General features: G+C 38.0%; 1 protein-coding gene across 6 annotated transcripts in view; it reads right to left on the reverse strand.

The window, feature by feature from the left end:
• The window catches only part of SYNE2 (spectrin repeat containing nuclear envelope protein 2), a 297,352-nt gene that overhangs the window by 204,729 nt on the left and 69,762 nt on the right, over positions 1-22,861 (reverse strand). For 4 of the 6 annotated variants that reach the window (XM_045565887.1, XM_045565883.1, XM_045565875.1 and 1 more), the window contains exons 4-11: positions 21,826-21,921; positions 21,478-21,736; positions 18,846-19,027; positions 14,668-14,864; positions 8,230-8,330; positions 6,424-6,525; positions 3,485-3,622; positions 87-251 (exon numbers count right to left, since the gene is read on the reverse strand). In XM_045565887.1, coding sequence (XP_045421843.1) covers positions 87-251; positions 3,485-3,622; positions 6,424-6,525; positions 8,230-8,330; positions 14,668-14,864; positions 18,846-18,895 — 753 coding nt within the window. In that variant the 5' untranslated portion in view covers positions 18,896-19,027; positions 21,478-21,736; positions 21,826-21,921. Of the gene's footprint in view, positions 1-86; positions 252-3,484; positions 3,623-6,423; positions 6,526-8,229; positions 8,331-14,667; positions 14,865-18,845; positions 19,028-21,477; positions 21,922-22,861 lie in introns of all 6 variants that reach the window. The other 2 variants (XM_045565891.1, XM_045565877.1) reach the window with 2 other exon arrangements.

Below are 22,861 nucleotides of genomic sequence, written 5' to 3' on the forward strand. Positions count from 1 at the left end.
TTCTTCTCTTCTTTCTAGGACAAAGTCTTCCTCAAGAATAATCCCTAACAAAGCATAGATTTTTCCACATCTTTTTCTTTTCCCACCTTGAATAGAGTCATTTTCTCTTGTGTCAGAGTCATGGCTTCAGAGTAATCCCCGGAGGCTGGCAAATCTTCAGCCGTGAGCTGCTCTACCTCCTGGAGCCACCCTTCGACCTCACTGAGCTGGAGGGGCAAGGCATAATTCAGCTGTGTTTTCCATGCGTTAATCTGAAAGAAAGCAAGGTGCCCCTCAGTAGTAGACCTTTCCTAGTTTATTTCTTCACATACAGTATGTTTAATTCTACACATTTTCTCTGAAAGCCAAGACTGATAAATGTGATCCATCTGTCAAGGAAATCTTTATCAATGGATAAATTTATTTAAACATCATTTAGCTATTTTCTGATCAGGAACATACTTTGTTCAAAAGCTGTAGGAACAGAGAACATAAGAAAAAACAAATGTTTTGATAAATCCATGATAAGGTGTGAGGGGGGAGATGTGAAATATTTAAAGAACCCGTCTAAGCAAGGATGGACGATGGTATTGAAAGACCACCATTCGAAAGCTGTGTGTTGTGTCCTGTGTTCTCTGACTTTACAACTACACCTTCCACACAGATTTACAGATTATATTCCTTATTAGCCCTTATCGTATACTCACATGAGATACCTCTACCATGTCTCCTGAACATCTGTCCTTCACCGCAGCCCCCCTCAAGGCAGGCACTCGGCCTCCTTCCTCAGCTCCCCGCCTTTCCCTGCGTGTACACATGTATGCGTGACTACTTGTTTCTCCAAACGCTCTGTACTCTCATGTCCTCGCCCTCCCTGCCCCTTCTATCTGGATTTCCCCCCCTCCTAAGCATCATCAAAACTCACTCCCTCTTTTGCCAAAGTATGGGGCCTTTAAAAAAAAACACACTCACCAATCATTCATTCGTTCATTCACTAAGCAAATATTTACGAATAATCAATTATGCTAAGAACTGGGGATAAAGATACAGGAGGCTTCTGGAGTGCAGAGGGGACATGTGGCAGTCGCCCACCACACAGTACTGTGCAGCAGTTAGGAGCAAGTGCGAGGCACACGTGGCGACACAGAAGCACCTTAAATCCATTGTGCTCAAAAATAAAAGTAAGAAACAACATGTAACCTCAATTTACACAACTTAAAAATACACATACACATAAATTCAATACGTATTTTGCAGAAACGTATAAAGCAAAAGATACATATTAAACACATCAAAATAGTGGCCTAAGGCAAAAGAGGAATGGAAAGAAGGTGTGGGTATAAAAGGAAATAAACACACAATTAAAGCAAATGAATAAAAACAAGAGCAGGGCCTTACCCAGACCCATGTGCAGTGTATAAATGGAAGAATAAGTTTAAACAAAACCCTGCATCAGAGGGTCAACCAGATAAATAAAAGCCACAGCTCTTGCCTGAACTGCCTATCCAAAGAAGCAGACAAGAACACAGTCACAGTAAAGTGCGGTAAGTGACATAACAAAGCCAGGCAGAGGAGCTTGGGGAGGACCTCAGAAGAACACCAACTCTACATTGATGTCCAGAATTCTTTTCTTTTTCTCTGTCACCCAGGCTGGAGTGCAGTGGTATGATCATAGCTCACTGCAGCCTTGAGCTCCTGGGCACAAGGGATTCTCCTACCTTAGCCTACCAAGTAGCTGGGACTACAGGCATGCACCACCATGACTGGCTAGTTTTTCGATATTTTGTAGAGATGGGCAAAATGTTTTCATTATTGTGAACTTTAATAAGAACAACTCAGTATTTGCTTTTATTATATCTAATTATTTGCCCAGGCTAGTCTCGAACTCCTCAAGTGATCCTCCCACATCAGCTTCCCAAAGTGCTCAGATTATAGGCGTGAGCCACCAGGCCTAGCCAACGTCTGGAAATCTTAGGCAAAGTAAAACTCCAGCTCCAAGGCCACTTCCTTCCCTGACAACCTCATTAAGAATGTGACTTTTTATCTAAACTCACATAACTCTTTTATCATTTTTGTGGTATTCTCATTCCAAAGACAGCCCTAAGAAGATCAAGAACAAATCAAAATTTGTTTCACTCAAATAACTTTCTTTAATGAAAGTATTGGTCTTAAGTTTATATTTTCTTTCTGTTACCTAGTAATAAACTGTTACTATTCTTAAATTGTTTTTAAATAAGGGAAAGAGTACGCAAAATCTGTGTATTATATGAGATACTTAATTCATCATTAATTCACCGAAAAACATTTATTGGGTGCTTGTTACATGCAAAGTATATATCCAAAAGACATTTACCAACTACCTAGAGTATACAAAATGAAGACAAAGCTGAGCTTCTTTAAGGGAGTCAAATGGAATTATTCATAAAATAGAAGCATTAAATATTACTGTTTTTCCATTTTGTTTTGCTTTTCTTGCCTTGCAAGTTTATTTTCTCAAAAGGCATGTGGTAAAGATAATTCTACAATCTTACATCATGAACTATATGCCATCAAGTCTCCAGTTGGAAAAAGAATGAAAAAATGTTTTCATTATTGTGAAATTTGATATAAACAAGTCAGCATTTGCTTTTATTATATCTAATCATTTGTGCATTTGCCACAAAATAAAAAACAAACCAGAAAATTGATAAAAGATTGAGTTAAAGAGGCTAAGAACTAAGAACAACACCTCTAATCCAACTATTATTCTTTGCACAAACAAAAGAATATTTTAAATGAAACCAAACCCATGCTTTCTGACTCAGGGCTGCACTCAGTATTCATGTAGCAGTCAGAAGAGGGTAAACAGAAAGCAATGTTTATCTTTCATTCCTCTCCTTTCTCTCTTAACATAGAAAACTGGTTCCACACTTCCTTTTTTAGACAATTACCTTTCAATTTGGCTGAAAATGTATATAAGATCTTATTAGGTCAAAATAACATAATGTTGCCATTTTCTACGGCAAAAAAAAATGACACCATTTACTATTATGATGCTTTGAGCTATCTCTGTTCTCAAACTATTGAACCAGAAACTGTCTAGATGGTATGAACTTTTTATGGAAGTGATAACTTTAAGGTTAGCATGTCTCATTTTGCCACACCAAGAAAATGAGCTGCAGTCTACCTGACTAAGGAATGGTTTTCCAGGCTACTATCAATTTGCACCACCTAATTTTGCAAAATTGTTCTTTTTATGGTTTTTCTCATTATTTGGTGTAATTTTTTCATATTCGGCAAAATTAGGCCAGGTCTCTGTGGCCTGGAACAGTCTGAACTATACAGACAATATCTTCTTCCTTGACTTCCACTTTGCTGAGGACCTGGCACAGACAGCTCTTATCCTTTACAAGAGTAGATTTCAAAGCAGTGATCAGAGCAGGGGCTGACAATGCAACGGGCATCGCCACCTGATGGGTCTTCATCTAACAAAACAAAGAACACTGAAAACAAACGTAATGGTAACCTGGTACTCGAGGCTGTTGCAGGCTTCTCTCAACTGTAACTGATCTTCATCCAGTTTATCGGGATTCCTTTTTATCGACAGAACGTCCAAAAAAGATTTCTTTTCTTCATCAAATGACTCCATAAAGGACAGCAGGCTCTATAATTAGAAGAGTATTTTAAAGACTGAAATATTTAATTCCATTATAAAAGGTATTATCTGTCATACATTTTGAGGGCTATCACTATAGGTTATATTTAAGTTTTCACTTAAAGGTAAAATCCCCTGAATCCAGTATCCGCTCTCTGATCTGGTCTCTTTCTTGAGTGCACTACGACAACCTGGGTGCCAACATAATGACACAGGTCTTGCTCAGCTGTGTCTCATGTCGGTATCACTGGATTTCCACTGGAATGGAGCAGCGAGCCCACCTGGCTGTAGAGGACAGATCACGAAGCCACATGGGAAATATGAGTTTGTTTGTCCTTCCCAAATTATGTGTTCACAACAAAATAAGAATGAATGGATGTGAAAATTCTATGACAGCAGTCATCATGTATAAATGATTTTCTAAGTGTTTATGATTAACTGAGCTTGAGCCAATTCTTCCCAATTCATTTAATACAAACTTTTAAAAACCACTTCGTCTCCACCTTCAAAAATTTAACAAACAAAGCTTTTCTTGGTTCATATTTATATGAAATATTGGTATTTGAGAGTTATCAATTTCATAAATATTATTTAAAACATTATCCATAATTATTGACAACATTTCAAATTAAATTTTATGAGCAAACCAAGGGATAATTACTTTAATTCAGTCTGATTATAATTTCACAAAGCCTTCTATTTAAGAAACATGAATCTGGGATTTATTATTAAATCAAAGACTTATGTGAGAACAATGCACTTCCACTGTTCCACTGAGCATCTTGTCAATAAAAAAATCTCAGACAGGAGCTAAGGGGGAAGAAGCACAGGAAGCCTATGCAGCTCAGACCAAAGGAAGATGAGAATGTCTGATCCCTTCCTTCCCCACGGCTCCAAACCAAAAAGGATGGGATGGCCCACAAGTCACACGATCCAATGAATGCTAGAGTTCTAGAATGCTAGAGCTGGACTCATCCCATCCCCTCACTTAATAGACAAGGAGATGGAGGCCTAGAGGTGCTAAGAGCTGTGCAGGCACAAGACAGTATCTCTAGCTTATTCACAACAGAGAACTGGTAGAAGCACAGAAGTGCATAGACAATGGGTTGTCTCCTTTTAGTCTTTTTCAGTGTTCTACATGGAATAACTAATTATCCTGGAGAAGCATCAGGATGTAAGAAGAGCTAGGGCTTTGAAGCTGGACTTCTATTCAAATTCCACCTCTACCCACCTCTACCTACTAAGGGATGACCTTAGGTAAATCCCTTAGTCCCTCTAAGCCTCATTGTCTTCACTTGCAAAACTAGAATAACAATACCAAACTCAACAACATGTTTTTAACAAATAAAGTGTTCATCAGCAAAGTGCCTATTACATAGCATATGTTCTAAATACGGTGATAATAACAGTTGTCTTAATTCCCCCAAAGAACTCCTTGGTTGAGGCCCTGTACTGTACTTTTGGGATAACCAGACTCATTACTGATTTCCTGATTTTTCTTTGATTCAATATTCATTCTGAAAAGCATGTTCTGCTCTAAACTAGGGATTGGAGAACTTTTACTGAAAGGGGCAAGAGAAGAAATAGCTTAGGCTCTAATGACTATACAGTCTCTATCTCAACTACTCAGCTCTGGGGTTGTAGTGTGAAAGTAGCTGCAGACTCATGTAAATGGGCAGAGCTCTGTTCCAATAACATTTTATTTAGAAAAACAGGTGTCAGAGCCCATGAGCCACAGTTTGCCAATCCCTGCTCTAGAACCAGGCTCCTCAAGGTATTCCAAGGACCAGCAGCATCAATATCACTTGGAACCTTGTTAGAAATGCAGAATCTCAGGCCATGCCCCAGAACTACTGAATCAGACTGCATTTTAACAAGATTAGCCAGTGACTCAAATGCACATTAAAGTTTCAGAAGGCTGAGCACGGTAGCTCACACCTGTAGTCCCAGCTACTCAGGAGGCTGAGGCAGGAGGATCGCTTGAGCCCAGGAGTTTGAGGTTACAGTGAGCTATGATGACACCACTGCACTCTAGCCAGGGAGACAGAGTGAGACTCTGTCTCAAAAAAGAAACAGTTTCAGAAGAACAGTTTTAGAATTCAGCCTTAAAACCTGCAGTTAATTTAATATTTAAATAATTAACTCTAAAAGAGTTTTCTGAAAACAGACTTACTACTTTTCCCTAAAAAAGAAACTGCAAGGGAGGAGGGTGAGAGAGGGTGAGGGACAAAAATCTATCTATGGGATACAATGCACACTATTCTGGTGACAGGTAAACTGAAAACCCTGACTTCAGCATTATACAATTCATCCATCTAACAAAAAAACTTATGGCCCCTAAACTTATTGAAATTTTATATATATATATATATATATATATATATATATATATATATATATATATATATATATGTGATACACACACATTTTTTTAAAAAGTAAATTACAGACCGGGCGTGGTGGCTCACGCCTGTAATCCTAGCCCTCTGGGAGGCCGAGGCGGGTGGATCGCTCGAGGTCAGGAGTTCGAGACCAGCCTGAGCGAGACCCCGTCTCTACTAAAAATAGAAATAAACTATCTGGACAACTAAAAATATATATAGAAAAAATTAGCCGGGCATGGTGGCACATGCCTGTAGTCCCAGCTACTCAGGAGGCTGAGGCAGTAGGATCGCTTAAGCCCAGGAGTTTGAGGTTGCTGTGAGCGAGGCTGAGGCCACGGCACTCTAGCCCGGGCAACAAAGTGACACTCTGTCTCAAAAAAAAAAAAAAAAAGTAAATTACAAATCGCTGTTTGTAGTCATACTTACATGATACTTTTTAAAGTAGGTCTCATTTTCTGAATCCTTTAACACTTTCTGTAGTTTCTCCTGTTGCAGAGTTAACCAGACCATGGCGTCTTTCACGTTTCCCTGTAATTCACACATGCACACACATACATTTAAACTCTATTCTAAAGACTTGGTGATTAACAACTCAAAATGTCAGTAAAATAATGCTATCCTTACACACTAATGACTCATTATACCAAAGACTAATTTTCCTTATTCACATAACACCTTAAATTTTAAAACCAGTTGAAACTTGCATCTGAACATAACGACGTGCTAAAGGAAAGGGCGAGCAAACTCCTCTCCCTGTTTTTGCTTTATCCATTTCCATTATTCTCAATTTTAGAGAACATTATTCTAAATCACTTCTTTATAGTAGGCATTTCAGATGACTGCTTTCTAATAAATGTAAATATGGGGTAATTCAAGAGATGTTCACAGCCAGCCAAAACACTGCCATCAAAAATATCTGGAACATTTTAAAGATCCTAAAAATAACACTACTAAAGGTTTTGGCTATGCTATCCTATAGAAGTGAGCAACAATTATTTTTTTCCTTAGATGCTTGCTTAGGTGGTGAGCTTGCTACATGTGGAAGCAGATTTCACTGCTAGATGATAAAGCAGAAGTGTCATCTTATTTCCACTCTTCTTTAACCTTCATTTCCTTTCTTTTTTATTAAGCAAAAGTGTTTCTAATATTTTTCCATCCAATTCCATGGACAGTTGAATTTTTAATTTTATTTTCTAACATGAAAATTAATTATAAAAGAGAAGCTGCTCAGCAGGTCAGAAATAGGTGAACTGAATTCTAAGCCTGCATCTCCGCTGGAGTCTCTCTTCCGGAGTCAGCAACAGTCTGGCTTATTGCCTCAAACATAACAGCTGGAAAAACATAGCCCCAATTTGTCAAATAAAACGCATGTAAATAAGCCTGAGAAACAAGTTTAAAATAAATTTTAAATTATTCATAAACATTCTACTAAATTCACAGCACTGATTTATCTTCACGGAAGCAGAATGAGAGTTTCTTCTCAGCTCAGGGAGTTTTATGAAATTTTCACCCACAATATTTTATATAATTGGAAGCAAAAGGAAAAAATTGAACAATCAAATGACAATCTAGTAGTAATTCAAGAGTATCTCAGCAAACAGGGATCAACAGAACACAAGGCCACCATTTACATGAATTACACAATCCCATTTGTATGAGTCACATAATTCCATTTATACGAAGCTGAAGAAGAGGCAAATGGAAATATGCTAAAATTAGATGATGATTGTGGCTGCACAATCATGCAAATATACTAAAACCCACTGAACCGTATACTTTAAGTAGCTGAATTTTATGGTATGTAAATTATATCTTAACAAAGGTAAGAAAAATGACAACAGACTAAAATTTGACACCTCTAGAATTTTTTAAAAGCCAGCTTAACTTAATTTGTCCTATATAGGGCCTATCTAAAAGTTGTTTTAGATAATTCAGCAAATTTTAATAAATTATCCCTTTTAACTGAAAAATTTTTTAAAAACAGGCAACATTCATCCACAGTGAAAGAAATTAGAATATCGGTTGCCTCAAGTGGGGAGTAGAGACAAAAAAGAGGCACAGTGGGACATTCTGGGAAATGTTTTACATCATGATTGAGTATGGTTTTCATGGTTGTATGCTTTGTCAAAACTCATTGAGCTATACATGTAAGTTCTGCATGCAAGTTATATCTCAATTTTTAAAATTAAGCCCTTAGGAGGGTACAACAAAAATGAGTTTGTTATGACATACCTGAGCCTTATCTCCAGCCCCAACTGCATCCTTGGAATACTGGAGAAACTGCGCCACATAGGTCATGATCGACTTTTCATCGGGATTAACAACATCCACATCTGCAAGATACACCACACTATCAATTGTCTGTAGATACGATTTACTATAATGAATTCTCAAGGACAGGATATGCCAAGCCTATACCATTTGGTTCATAGGCTCTTGACATGAACCAGAGTAGTCGACCAGTGATGCAATCTCTGCTCACTCACCCTCGCTCCAAGACTGAGCAGTGAAGAGCTTAGATCTGCAGTCAGACAGATCTGGGTTGAATCCTGGCAGTGAGTGGTACATGCACAGCCTCAGGTTTCTAATAAGAAATTGTCACCATGGATGTTATACGTATAAGGGGATAAGTAGTCAGGGAAGGTGGAAAGGAGAAAATAAAGCATTCTTCTTTCTGGAGACATAGAGCAGAAATTCCTCCAGGAGTACAGGAATATACAGCAACTGGAATCCCTTCCTGACACACTGGTCTCAGCATTTGTACAGTAAAACATTTCCAAAAGTACATGTTGTAAAGAAAATCTGTCCAAGGCATCCACAGTTTATTCACTCATTCATGGAACAAATAAATTTACTAAGAGCCTTCTATGTGTCAGGCTTTGTGTTGCATTAAAGAGTCCATGGTGAAACAAGTTTGCAAAATGCTGAATTTAGTTTATAGCAGCACAATTCACAATCGCAAAGATGTGGAAACAACCCAAGTGCCCATCAATCCATGAATGGATTAGTAAACTGTGGTATATGTATACCATGGAGTACTACTCAGCTATAAGAAATAACGATGATACGACATCTCTTTGGTTCTCCTGGAGAGAGCTGGAACCCATTATATTAAGTGAAGTATCCAAAGAATGGAAAACCAAGCATCACATGTACTCACCAGAAAACTGGTTTCCCTGATCATCACCTAAGTGCACATCGGGGAAGGATACCAATTGGATATCAGACTGAGATGGGGAGTGGGGGGAGGGGATGAGTGTATGCCTACATGATGAGTGCATTGCACACCCTCTGGGGAATGGTCATGCTTGAAGGTGCTGACTCGGGGAGGTGGGGGGTGCGGGGAGGGGATGGAGGTATGACTACATGGTGAGTGCCAGGCGCACTGTCTGGAGAATGGACGCGCTTGAGGCTCTGACTGGGGGGATGGGCGGGACATGGACAATGTATATAACCTGAACTTATGTACCCCCATGATGAGCTGAAATAAAAAAAAAAAAAAAAAAATGCTGAATTTAAAAAAAGTTTAAAAGATTACAAATTCTTAAGTACAGAGCTTCTACAAGCATATAATAAATGAAGGAGATCATAAAATCACAAAGAAGGAGACGCACTATGTCACAGATGAAATGAACACCTAACTTGGAGATGTCTCCTGCTACATTGCCCAAACAACCAATGAAGGTTATTGGAAAGAGAAAAATCTTCTCTATTTATTAATTCAGTTAAACTCAATGTAACAAATATTTATAGAGAATCAACAAAGGTAGGTCACAGGCAGGGGCTATAAGGATATGTAATGTACAGTCCTTGCCCTTGGAAATCTTATGTTTCAACACTTAATTCATTCAACAAGTACATGCTAGACGCCTTAAGACATCATCTGCCCCTCAGAGAGTTTAAAGTTAGGAGAAAAACAAACAAACAAATACAACAACACACCATGCATGCTATAGTGAACATGTTTACTAGGCCCAATGAGTATTCTAAATCAGCTGGTAGAAAGTTAATCTAATTCATATACAAATACCATATTCAAGGCAGTAAGCATATAAAAGCTAACAATAAAAAGCTGAGGGTGGGGTTTCAATAAAAGAAGGACTCCTAAGAGTTGAGCCATTCTATCTTTGATGAAAAAAAGGTATAAATATAAAGAAATACATAAAATAAAATACTGGCTTAACTAGATTTTTCATGTTAACAATGTTTCTTTAGATATGAAGCCATGAATGATGGATGATTAAATGTTTTAAGAAAATTATGTGAAAGGATAGTTCCCTTATTCAAATATGACTATGCTATGTGGTTAGCATAAATAATTATGATGCATTTCACATTTCTGAGCTATTATTTAAGCTATTTATAATGAATCATGGGCAGTCATTCATACTGTGGAAATTTGTTTTTATTATAGTGTATATTCCATTAGTTGCCTAATTATTTGCACACACTAAAATAGAGAAAATATTTTATACTAATAGTAAAGATTTAGAGACTCCCAATATGAGGTAAGTATCTTAAAAAACAGTAATCAGAGAATTATAGCAAAGCATGGGGAAAAATTAAGAAAAAATAAAAAATAATGAAAAGCCAGAAAAGAAAGAGAAAAGACACAGAAAAGGAGAAAAAGAAGAAAAGAACAAAGGAAGAGAAGAAAAACAAGATGGGGTTAAAAAGTTAAAAAGAAAAATTAGTAACAACCAATATGGAAGCAGACCAATTCCAAAACTATAAAAACATAGTTGTAAGTTCACGTGTAAATTTTTTTTCTTTTTTGACAGAGTCTCATTCTATCACCTGGGCCAGAGTGTCATGGTGTCAGCCCAGCTCACAGCAACCTCAAACTTCTGGGCTCAAGCAATCCTCATGCCTCACCCTCCTGAGCAGCTGGGACTACAGGCGTGTGCCACCACTCCTGGCTAATTTTTTCTATTTTTAGTAGAGACGAGGTCTTGTTCTTGCTCAGACTGGTCACAAATTCCTGACCTCAAGCAATCCTCCCGTTTCTGCCTCCAAAGAGTTGGGATTACATGCATGAGCCATGATGCCCACCCCAGATCTTGATTTCTAACACCATTCTCCAATAAAAGAAATCAGGGCTCCTTGGAGAAAAGGCTGATTCTGAGACAGCGGTAGGAAATACACAAGATGAGCCCAGAGCATCTTGTCATGCCAGAAAGTAAGGAAGTGCTAAAAAAAAAACCCAAAACAAACAAACAAACAAGCAAACCCCATATTGATGAGGATATGTCAAAGGAGCACAGGAACTAACTCAAAGAGCTCCCAATGGCCAAAACTATTTTTTTGATTTGTGGATTAAAGTAAAATAGTATTGGATTACAACTGAAAGTATAAAATAAAATATCAATAAGCCCATACTGATACAAATAAATGATTGACTAACTAAATAAATGGGGAGACTAGACAAATCTCCTGTGCAGCAGAATTTTAAATAATTTATGTAGATAACCTGCCATCAAGGAAGGTGAGCATAACTCCTAAGTGTGCATAGTGATTTCTCTCCAGAGTACAGTATGGAAAGAAGGAAGGGAAAAAGTAACTTCACAGAGGAGGAACCTGACAAATGCTACCTCAGCCAGGTGGTCCAGGACAGCCTCAACAGTGATAAGTCACACTGTTAGTGCACACCCTTGAATGATGCGATGAGAATGACACTTTACCTCTGTGGGCTTCCTCCCAAGAGCCCATAAACCCAGTCTAGTCAACAGAAAAAAAAAAGGCAAATTTCAATAAAGGGGCATCCTACAAAATACCTAACCAGTAATCCTCAAAACTGTCGAGGTCATACAAAACAAAAAAGTCTGAGAAACTGTCAGTCAAGCGGAGACTAAGGAGACACGGCAAGTAAATGTAACGTGGTATCCTGGATAGAATTTTAAAAGAGGTAAAAAACTATGGAAATCTGAATAGAGCACAGCTTTTATTTAAAATAATATGCCAATATTGGTTTATTAATTGAAACAAATGTAGCATTCTAATAAAAGATGTTAACAATAAGGAAAATTGAGTGCAAGGTATATGCAAACTTACTGTACTATATTCTCAATTTTTCTGCAAATCTAAAACTGTTCTAAAAACTAAAGTTTATTTAAAAATAAAAAAAGCAATGAAGTATTGATACATGCTATAAAATGGATGAACTTGGAGACATTATGCTAAGTTAAAAAGCCAATCACAAAAGACCATATACGGTATGATTTCATTTATGTGAAATGTTCAGAAGGGGCCAATGTATAAAGACAGAAAGTAGAGGGGAGTCAGGCGTTTGGGGGAAAATGGGAAGTGATTGCTAATGGTCACAGGTTTCTTTTCGGGATGATGAAAATGTTCTAGAATTGATTGTGATGATTGTGCAATTTTGTGACTACAGCTGCTCCTCAGTATACGTGGGGAACTGGTTCCAGCACTCATCTCTAGATTACTTATAATACCTACTACAATCTAAATCCTATAGAAATAGTTGTTATAATGTATTATTTAGGGAATAATGGCAAGGAAAAAAAAGTCTGTACCTGTTCAGTACAGATGCAATCTTTTTTTCCCAAATATTTTTGTACTGTGGCTGGTTAACTCCACAGATGTGGAACCCAGGAGCACGGAAGGCCGGCTGTATACTAAAAACCACTGAGTAATACATTTAGATGGGTAAATTGTACAGTATGTGAATTATACCTCAATAAAGCTATTTAAAACCAAAAACGTTAAGTGATGAACCCAGTCACTTGCTCAGTGGTGTTCTGGAGCCAACAGGCTCACACCAGCTTAAGAGAGCTGATGGCTAAATGTTCAGCAGTTTTGTAAGCTGTTAAAAAGTCATCATTGAAAATTAAATTATATGTATGTACAATTAAGTTGTATTAAAAGCAAAGGTAATAAGTACTCAAAACTTTTCACTTCCCAATTATTTTACTGCATTTTACTATTATCTATGCTCTTGAGGTTACTTATGTCCATTTTATATGGATACTGGAAATAACATACAAGGAAGTGCTACTGCACATCTTTTTCCAATTCTGTGTTCAATGACTTCACACTGATAGCTTGGAATCAGTCATATTAGTAGCATTAACACCACAGAAATCTGCAAATGAGACCTTGATTTTGTTATTTGTTGACTGCTAAAAAGGGGATGAAGAAATTGCCAACAATGTAGATAAATCTTAGAATTATATCCTATCTATAACTGTTAAATTGTGAAGAGCATAAAAGTTGAGGAAACATACTTCCAGTATTCAGTTTAGCAAAGAAGTCATTCATGTCACTGAAGGACAAGTGAAGTTCTGATATACCTCCTTGCTGTTTCACTCACTCAATGACATAAAGAAAATTATAACCCAACATTAATGTCAGAACTATACTTGATCAGCAGCCACAACCCTAAGTTGGTTACAGATGGATACAAAAGTTTGGAAAAAATCAACAAAACCATTTTGGGGCCGTATGGAATTTATAATAAAACATATCATAAATTGTATTATTATTTGTAAATTGTGCACTACACATCCTTTCTATCAGTAAAATTTTTAATAGCATGTATAAATGTGTATGTTTCACATTGTTTTGGATGGCTAATCATTAAACATGTATATACACAGCCCTGGTTCTACAGCTGAGAATAGAATTTATATGTACTTGGTCTGTTAGTTCATTATAATTTTCTCTAATCCTATTTACCTCTTTTATGATCTTAATTTTTTAATAGCTTTGTTTACATTTGAAACAATATAATCCAAAGTAAAGTGCTTTTGAGAAAGAATTAAATTCTTTTAATTTTATGAAATTAAAATCAATTATAATTTGATGATGATCTCTGTAAATATAACCAGCACTTAGGATTTTGTTGTTGCAAACAATCCAACACAACTGATGGAGCAGAATCAGTGGACCAAGCTTGGCCAGCCACGTAGGGAGAAATAGGGAAAGCGGCAGTGTCTGCTCTCACAGAGGTTCGGCTTTAACTCGGAGGGAGTAGGGAAGGAAAGACATAAACAACTTTAATTCAAGACTCAAAGAAACATCTTACACAAGAGATTTAGAATAGAATAACAGAATCGAGGAGAATACAATACAGAAAACAATAGACGAATATTAAGACAAAGGCTCAAATTTTTTCCAGTAACACTGTTTGCTTTCAGCTGTGGCTTCCCCCACAATTACTGAAGTTAACTAATTGGAAGGAATTCTTGATTTTATAAAATTCAATAAAGAGTTTAAGTTACAAAGCCTCCAGGACTAAAATATAATGCCCTTATATTTGCTTACATATAGACACTATTTTCTTTTCTTTTCTTTGCTTTTTTTGAGACAGAGTCTCGCTCTGTTGCCGGGGCTAGAGTGCCATGGCATCAGCCTCGCTCACAGCAACCTCAAACTCTCCGGCTCAAGCATCCTACTGCCTCAGCCTCCCGAGTAGCTGGGACTATAGGCATGTGCCACAACTCCCAGTTAATTTTTTCTATTTTTAGTAGAGATGGGGTCTCACTCTTGCTCAGGCTGGTCTCGAACTCATGAGCTCAAGTGATCCTCCCACCTTGGCCTCCCAGAGTGCTAGGATTACACCACTGCACCACGCCTAGGTACTATTTTCAAATCAACTTCATGCTGCATCTTATGATAAAAATTGTTTTAAAAAGAAAGAAGCTTCTTTACCTTCTGGTTCCAGCATTTTAGGGATTTTTAATTCTTGTTCTGCAATTCTGAAGGCCTCTTTCAGATTGTCTTTGTTGGATCTGTGCTTCATCGTCCTCATGTCAATTAGGTCTGGTCGCAAGGCATGAATGACGGCCAAAAAAGCCATCCCGTTTCTCCAGCTCGACTTAAAATCTGTCACACTGACAGACTCATGCCTACCACAAAAGGACAAAAACATGGTAAACGCTATTAAAAATAATATATCGAGACACTTCCACTATATTCAATGTAATTAAAACAAAATTCAGTGAATCAAATAAAAGATTTAAATCATTCTATGTAAAAATTTTATTTTAATCTTGTGGTCAAATTAAAATACCAAGTTTGATGAAACTCAAAATACCACAGAATGCTGGTTCTCAAAATGTGGTTCCCGCACCGGCAGCATCAGCATCACCTGGGCGGCAGGTGTTAGAAATGCACATTCTTGGGCCCACCCCGTACCTACTGGATCAAACTTGGAGGTAGGCCTGAAAGCTCTTTCTTTAAAAGGCCTCCAGGTGATAATGATACTCACTCAAGCCTGACACTCCTCATGCAACAATCTGTTGGCTCAAGACTGACCTTAGATGTCTACACACAGGTATAGTCCTTCACTAGAGGAAACAGTTTTCTTTCTCACTGGGACAAATTGAATGATATATTGTGCCACATCAGTGGCCAGCAGCTCACAGGAGAGACAGACCTTGTCACTCCTCTGCTTAAAACCCACCACCATGGATGAATGGATAAACAAAACGTGATATTATGGGATATTAAAGGAAAGTATAGTTGTTCTGGAATATTTTCAGAGTATTATTATTCAGTCTTAAAATATTAAAATATTTAATGAAATATCATTCAGCCTTAAAAAGGAAGGAAATTCTGACACAGGCGGCAACATGGATGAACTTTTAAGATACTATGCTAAGTAACATAAGCCAGACACAAGAGGACAAATATTACATGATTCCACTTTTATGAGGTACCTAGAGCAGTCAAATTCATAAAGACAGAAAGTGTAATGGTGGTTGCCAGGGGCTGGGGGTTGGGGTAGTGGGCAGAGTTTCAGAGTTAACAGGGGCAGAGTTTCAGTTTTACAAAACGGGAAAAGTTCTGGGGATGGAAAGTGGTGATGGTTGCACAACAATGCGAATGGTACCTAGTGCCACTGAACTGTACACGTAAAAATGGTCAAAGTGGCACATTTTATGTTATGTATATTACGTAAAAATAATTTCACTCCCGTTTCTCAAGGCCACCCTCCTCCTAATCACCGTGCCTGCATGCTCCTTCTTGTACATCTTCACACATCTGACACCTGCCCCTTCGGGACTCAGCCCCACGTCTCCTCCCCAGCAAGGCCCTCCCCGACCACCCGCACTACGGGAGCCATCTCGCTACTCTCCGCATTCATGACCACATCGCAAGTCTGTCCCGATCTTACTGCCGGCTCTAATTATCATATTTCTTCATCTGCTTTCCCCATCAGGATGTAAGCCCTTGACAGCAAGGGCCTTGCCTTTCTTGTTCATCACGGTAGACTCAGCCCCAAACAGTGCCTGGCATATAATGGGAGCTTAATAGATACATATTTTTGAACCACTCAGTCACTATTATGTATTTGATAAGGGGATCAGTGAAAGTCTTGCAAAACAGTATAGCTGCCCACAACATTTGGAAAGTATTCCAGAACAACTACAGTTTCCTTTAATATCCCATAAAAAGCATGAAGAAATCCAATGGACTATTTTAAGGCATGAATCAAATGATAACAGCTACTCGGGAAATAGTCAGCTCCAGATGACCTGGGTTTTCCTTTTTACCTGGAAAAAAAGTTTAAACTGTGATTGTAATAAACTACACAGTAGTCAGGGATTTTTGTGTTGTCTAACACATCTATGTGGTGCCTACTGTGTCCAGAAACTGTTCTAAATGGTTTAAAAAGTTAATTCTTATCATACACATAACAACCTCATGACATATTACTATGGTCCATATTTTACGACTGATGAAACTGGAGCACAAAGAGATTAGGTGTCAAAGGTCACCAGTGAGAAAGGACTGGGAGTCAGAGCTTCAAACCCAGGTGTTCTGGCTTCAGAGTGTACTCTCAGATACTAAGTTAAACTGAGAGCTAAAAGGATGGGAGCCACGGCTGAGGATAGGGCCAGGCCACCTCCAGGGTCCCCAGGGGGCCAGGACCAGCTCAGCACTGACTGGCAGGCACTGGACTCAGTAAAGCACCAGGCTGCAAGGGCAGTTCTGCACTAACAAGCCAATGCCAGTATCACCAAGTATCAGCCAATGCCAGTATCGCTGCCAGGTCTTAGAGAGGACAGGGTTAGGCTCCGGAATGGGTGACAGGATCTAGGTTCATTTAGATGTTGGGAAATGGGACCTCATTCACCTGTTTCACAAATACAAAAATATATTACTGGCCGGGCGCGGTGGCTCACGCCTGTAATCCTAGCACTCTGGGAGGCCGAGGCAGGAGGCTCGTTTGAGGTCAGGAGTTCGAGTTCAGCCTGAGCAGGAGCGAGACCCCATCTCTACTAAAAAAATAGAAAGAAACTATCTGGAAAACTAAAAATATATCAAAAAAATTAGCCTGGCATGGTGGCGCATGCCTGTAGTCCCAGCTACTCAGGAGGCTGAGGCAGAAGGATTGCTTGAGCCCAGGAGTTTGAGGTTGCTGTGAGCTAGGCTGACGCCACGGCACTCTAGCCTGGGCAACAGAATGAGACTCTGTCTAAAAAAAATAATAATAATAAAAATAAAAAAAAAATATATATATATATATATATATATATTACTTACAACACCACCTTTATATCTGAGTCCCAGAGTGTCACACAATATTGAAATAAAAGTTACCTAATATCACCAATAATGGCCAAAACTAGGTTAAAGTCATTAAGAATTACTTCAGAAGAGGTGCTGCATCTGAATGAGCTTAGCATAAAACAAGAAAGAGGGGCATGGAAAAAAGATAAACTGTGGAAAAATATATGGGGCTTGAAAAGGGTTTGAAGGTTATTTATGCATAAATGAAATAAACCTGAATACGATATAACAATGCTTTTCACATATGCTATTTGGGATTTTTGAAAATTTAGAAAGCTAAAGTAAAATTATCTCTAGGAGGTTCAAGAAAAGGTTCATTTAATATACTTTAAACCTATACATAAAGTTATGTATGTTTGTGGCTCTCATAAAATATAGTAGATAAATGACAACTAAAGATAGGTAAGGTTGAAGGCAGAAATTAACCTCTATCTCAGCACTTCATTAGAAAGGACTTACTCAGAAATCCTGCACTGGAAAGGGCTTAGCAACACATTCATGGTCCTATTTACCTGGACGATGCTATGATGTGACAAGGAATTGCCCTTTGACCTCTATAGCTCTTCTAGGGGAGAGATCTCCTGCATCTAAATTCCTTATTCTTCCTAAACTCCATCTCAGCCACTAGTTAAAGTGGAAACATAAATGTCTCCCAAGAGTAGAAAATATTTTTCTTTGTAAAAAAGAAATTATGAGCACTAACTTCCCTTCGTCATCCCCTCTTTTTTAAAATGCATACTTTCTTGTCTCTGCTAATTGAGCTGAGTTTCTACACAACGGGAACTACGTTCTCTTAATGTAATCACACACAGCTCCAAGAGATAATTTTATGTATTGGTTACTTATTCACTCATTTGCTCGTTCATTCATTCGATACATTTATGGAGCACTCACCATGAACTCACATTATGCTAGGTCCTGGAATTATATAGTCAATTAAGATATAGTCCTGTCTTTTAGAAAGTTCATACTGTGGGAAAACCTTTAAAATCCAAATCCACCTTCCACATGAATAAGGGAACTGTGCTTAAAGAAAAGGATATTTAAATAACACCTTATCTCTACATAGTAATAGGCCACCTAAACACAGCATGTGAGTTAGTTTACCGAGATGGTACCACCTTCTTGCCTTCAAAACCAAAAGTAAGTGAACTCATGGCCCTCCACATTTGGGAGATTCACTGAGAAGAAGGGGAATAGTGAGAATTTTCTTTTCATGAGAGGGAGGTGTTTGGGTGGGAGGTCAGTGAAGGTGTGTTGGTGGAGACGGCTGCTCTGTGTGTCTCTTATGGTCATAGCAAACTACTCACGTGGCACATTGTTCCTGAGCCCACAAAAGAAGAGCATTCTTTGCAGACATCTGCCATCTTGCCCGAGCTTTGGAGCATTTCTTAGCTGGAGGACTTGAGGTAGGAGATGAATCAACCACACTCACATCATCCAGGGAAGGCTGATCGTAATGGCAAGAAAGAGTCTGGGCAAGCTCCTCAATCTAAGGAAGAAGTAATAAGAGTTAACACGCGCAGAATCACAAGTTACCAGCGTTGGGCCAAGACAAGATGTAAAAAGGATCCTATGACAGTCACAGTTTAGTCCTGGTGAAATGAGCACTGGGCTGCATCTCTGAGTAACAGCATCTGGGCTGCACTTGGCTTTCTTTCAGCCTGCACTTGGGTCACTCCTTACCCTCACACAGACATGCCATCCCACATTGAGGACAAGCATCTCTTCATCCCCCTAACCTGCTTACAGAGCACTTCACTGGAGCTCAACACCTGTCAAACTAAACTGGACTGAACTAAATTGAGCATCTAGTCTAGAGTATGTTCAGAGTCTGGATCAATTGAAACGCACCCATTAAGAACAAGGGCACACACAGAAGAAAAAATCGTCAAACACATGGAGAGACTAGTCCCAAGAAAGAAAATTGCCACTAAATATATGAAAAATATGTATTTTAATGGAGGCACACTCATAATTTAAGAAATCTAAATGAGAGCAAAAGGATAGCTTTTACAATACTACACAGGCAAAAAAAAATTTTTTTTAAATAGCATCCAGTGATGGTGAAATTATAAGAAACTGGATATTTTTATATGGCTGGTAAATGTACAAACTGCCTCAGATTTTTTTGGAGGGCAATATGATAATATCCATCTAAAACTTTAAAAGACAAATCCACAAACACAGTAGAAGTATATAATACATTTCTCTCAACTGACAGAATAACCAATCAATAATAATAGACATGACCAATGCAATTAACAAACTTGATGTGATTGGCATTAAACTGACAGGCACTCATCAGGTGCTATCATTTGAGAGCCTCATCAGTGGTAGCCCGGCAGCAGTCACCCCGGGCCTTGGGTGAGACTGGGCTGGCTTCACGTGTGACCCAGCACAGTCCCAGCTGTAGTGGCCACAGGGGAGTGTGCACACCACTCCTTCCCCAAATCCAGGAAGCCCAGCCCTGAGAGAGACTCCTGTTTAGGGGAAAGTGAAGGAAGAGAGTGAGAGACTTTGCTTGGTCAACCAGGGAATTCTCCTGTTTTTTACCCAAGTCCACCAATGTGGTACCACCAGGAGTCTGCAAAGGTTGTAGCATTACTGGGCTTAGGGCACCTCCTCAGAAATAATCATGAGCTTTCCCACTATCCATTAGTGAAATATGTACTTTACAACAAACATTATGCCTCCATTAAAATACATAAGAATTCAGAAAGATGTTCATCAGAACAGATTGAAAACAGTATGGATAACATGACCCCATTTTGTTACAAATATACTTATATGAATATACACTAGCTCTTGCTGTATATATCATAAAGACTATATCCAATTATTTATAGTGGTTAACTGTGAGTGATAGATTATGGGTGATCATGTTTTAATCATCTACATTAAAATTTTTAACTATATTTCAAATACCCAGAAACATACGGGAAAAAATTAGTACCTATGAATTATCAAATTTTAACGTTTTACCTACCATATTTGGTTCAGATTTTCTTAAAGAAATAAAACACAGATACAGTTAACCCTCCTGTCTGTCCCTCTCCAATCCCATTCCCTACTTTCCCAGAAAAAAAACCCACTAAATTTAGTTTTCATCATCCTCATGCATATTATTCTATTGTAACTACAAATGTATGTATCTAAAAATAATATATGGTCCAGTTTTACATGTTTTAAACTTTATATATATATTAGTTATGCTATTTTCTAGTTTGTCTAACATAAATTTGATAAAATATTATAAGATAATTTTTAAAGTGATAAAGCATAAAATTTTTAAAGTTTAAGCATATAATTTTTCAAGTTATTTTTCAAGTAATTGTGGAGATACAGAAAATGCAACTTTTTAGGTAGCACAGAAAACCTGCACTAAGTCAGAATCCAGGCCTGAAAGAACCTATTCATCAATTGTATGTTTCACTGTCGGGACGATAGCCAGCAGACAGTAAGTGCTCAAAAATATCTGTGGAATGAAATGAATCTACGAGTCAGTCACGGGATAGAACTGGATGTTATAGGATTATTCAGAGTCAGATTGTACAGGAGTCCTCAAAAATAGGGAGACTTTACAAAGTTTAGTGGATTAGATTCCAAGAATTTACTCCAGAAGCTTCCCACTCTGTCCTCTGCCATATAAACAAACAATAATATGCAAATGTTTACTGAGGCAGGTTCTGTTCAGACTGGTGGTGATATTGTGGATAATTCAGGATATCGTGATAATTCAGCATTCAACTTTCAATTAAAAAACAACAAAAATGGCCCAAGGTCTGCTATATATTTCTGCCTGTTGAAGATTTCCAGAGGTCCTATTTATGGAGGTAGCTCAGGGCTGAACTCAGCATCAAGTCACACGTACTGCACTGCACTTATTTCATACTGCAGGAATTAGAGTAGAAGTAATTCTCGTATCATCAAACGACTTACATGAAAGTGCAGTATAATTGTCCAAATTAGGCCAAGAATAATGGATGGGTTTCCATCTACAATATCAGCAACATGAATATTTATTAGCTTGATCTGGAAGAAAAGAAATGCAGGTTAAAAGGAGAAAACATTCCATAGCATTCATCTCTCCTGTGAATCTTCAAGTGAAATTTATACTCACTGATCGGTGTTTTAGGAATGTCAGGGCATGTTCTATATTGATTCTGCACTGGAATGTATTAGTTCCTTTATCCCGAGGCTATGAAATTCAAGTAAATAGATTACTCAGTAAGAAATACATTTTTTAAAAATCAACAGAAAGTCTCTTGGTGTCATTCATAATCTTACCAACTGTTGTCCTGAAAGTACTTCTAACAGGTCCAGGAGGACATGACCCTTTTTAATGTCTGTAAATAGGTCTGATATAACCGAGGGAGGAGAGTGCTGTAAAAGGTCACAAGAAAAATAATCAAACTTTGGTCCAAAATCACCATACCTTTAAGAATCTCATAAATGTGCTTTGTGTCTCTGAGAAAGCTAAGATTTGGTAGTGATTTTCATCTTAATTAAGAATGACAGAGAACATGCAAAGATTCATATCAAATCATGATTTTTTAAAAAAGTAGTGAATTTAATGTATTTCATGGCAAATTTCCAATAACAAAACACTTTCTGCATGGAGCTTTCACTGAGCACTTAAAACTTGTGTATAGATGTGGCATTACAGACATTCAGAATCAGGCGATAGTAACCCATTTGGAGAGCAGATTACATTTCTGGAGCAACCTGCTTACGTATTTACCCTTTCTTAGAATTAGAAGCGTTGTGTTGGGATGGACAGACAAGGAACAGTGGGAGTGGCCTGTAAGAAAAGGCTCATTTGTCGTGTATCTAGGTTATTCTAGGCACTTGGCATCACTGAGGTAGGATGGCGCAGTGATTACGATCAAGGCCTCTGGGTCCAGACTGCCTGCGTTTGTATCCCAGCACTATCGCTTACAAGCTGTGTTGACTGTGGGCAAGTGACATAACTTCTCTGTACCTTAGTTTCCTTGACCTTTAAACAGGAATAACACTATCTCTCTCACTGGGATGTTGTGCAGTCGTTTCAGTGTCATGAGTAGTCATAATCATTGCATTTGAAGAGTTTAGGGCGATATCTTAACACATAACACTCATTATACACAGATCATTATTACTATTATTTCATTTAATGAAAAATGTTACCAATCTTAAATATTTTTATGGCATTTTCCCATATCCTTGACAAAAATACCCTTCTCATGTGTTTTGTTTTTGTTTTTTGGCTAATTTCTTTCTATTTTTAGTAGAGGCAGGGTCTTGCTCTTGCTCAGGCTGGTCTCGAACTCCTGACCTTGAGCTA

This window comes from Lemur catta, chromosome 1, assembly GCF_020740605.2.
Source record: "Lemur catta isolate mLemCat1 chromosome 1, mLemCat1.pri, whole genome shotgun sequence".
In the NCBI taxonomy this organism is placed as follows: domain Eukaryota; kingdom Metazoa; phylum Chordata; class Mammalia; order Primates; family Lemuridae; genus Lemur; species Lemur catta.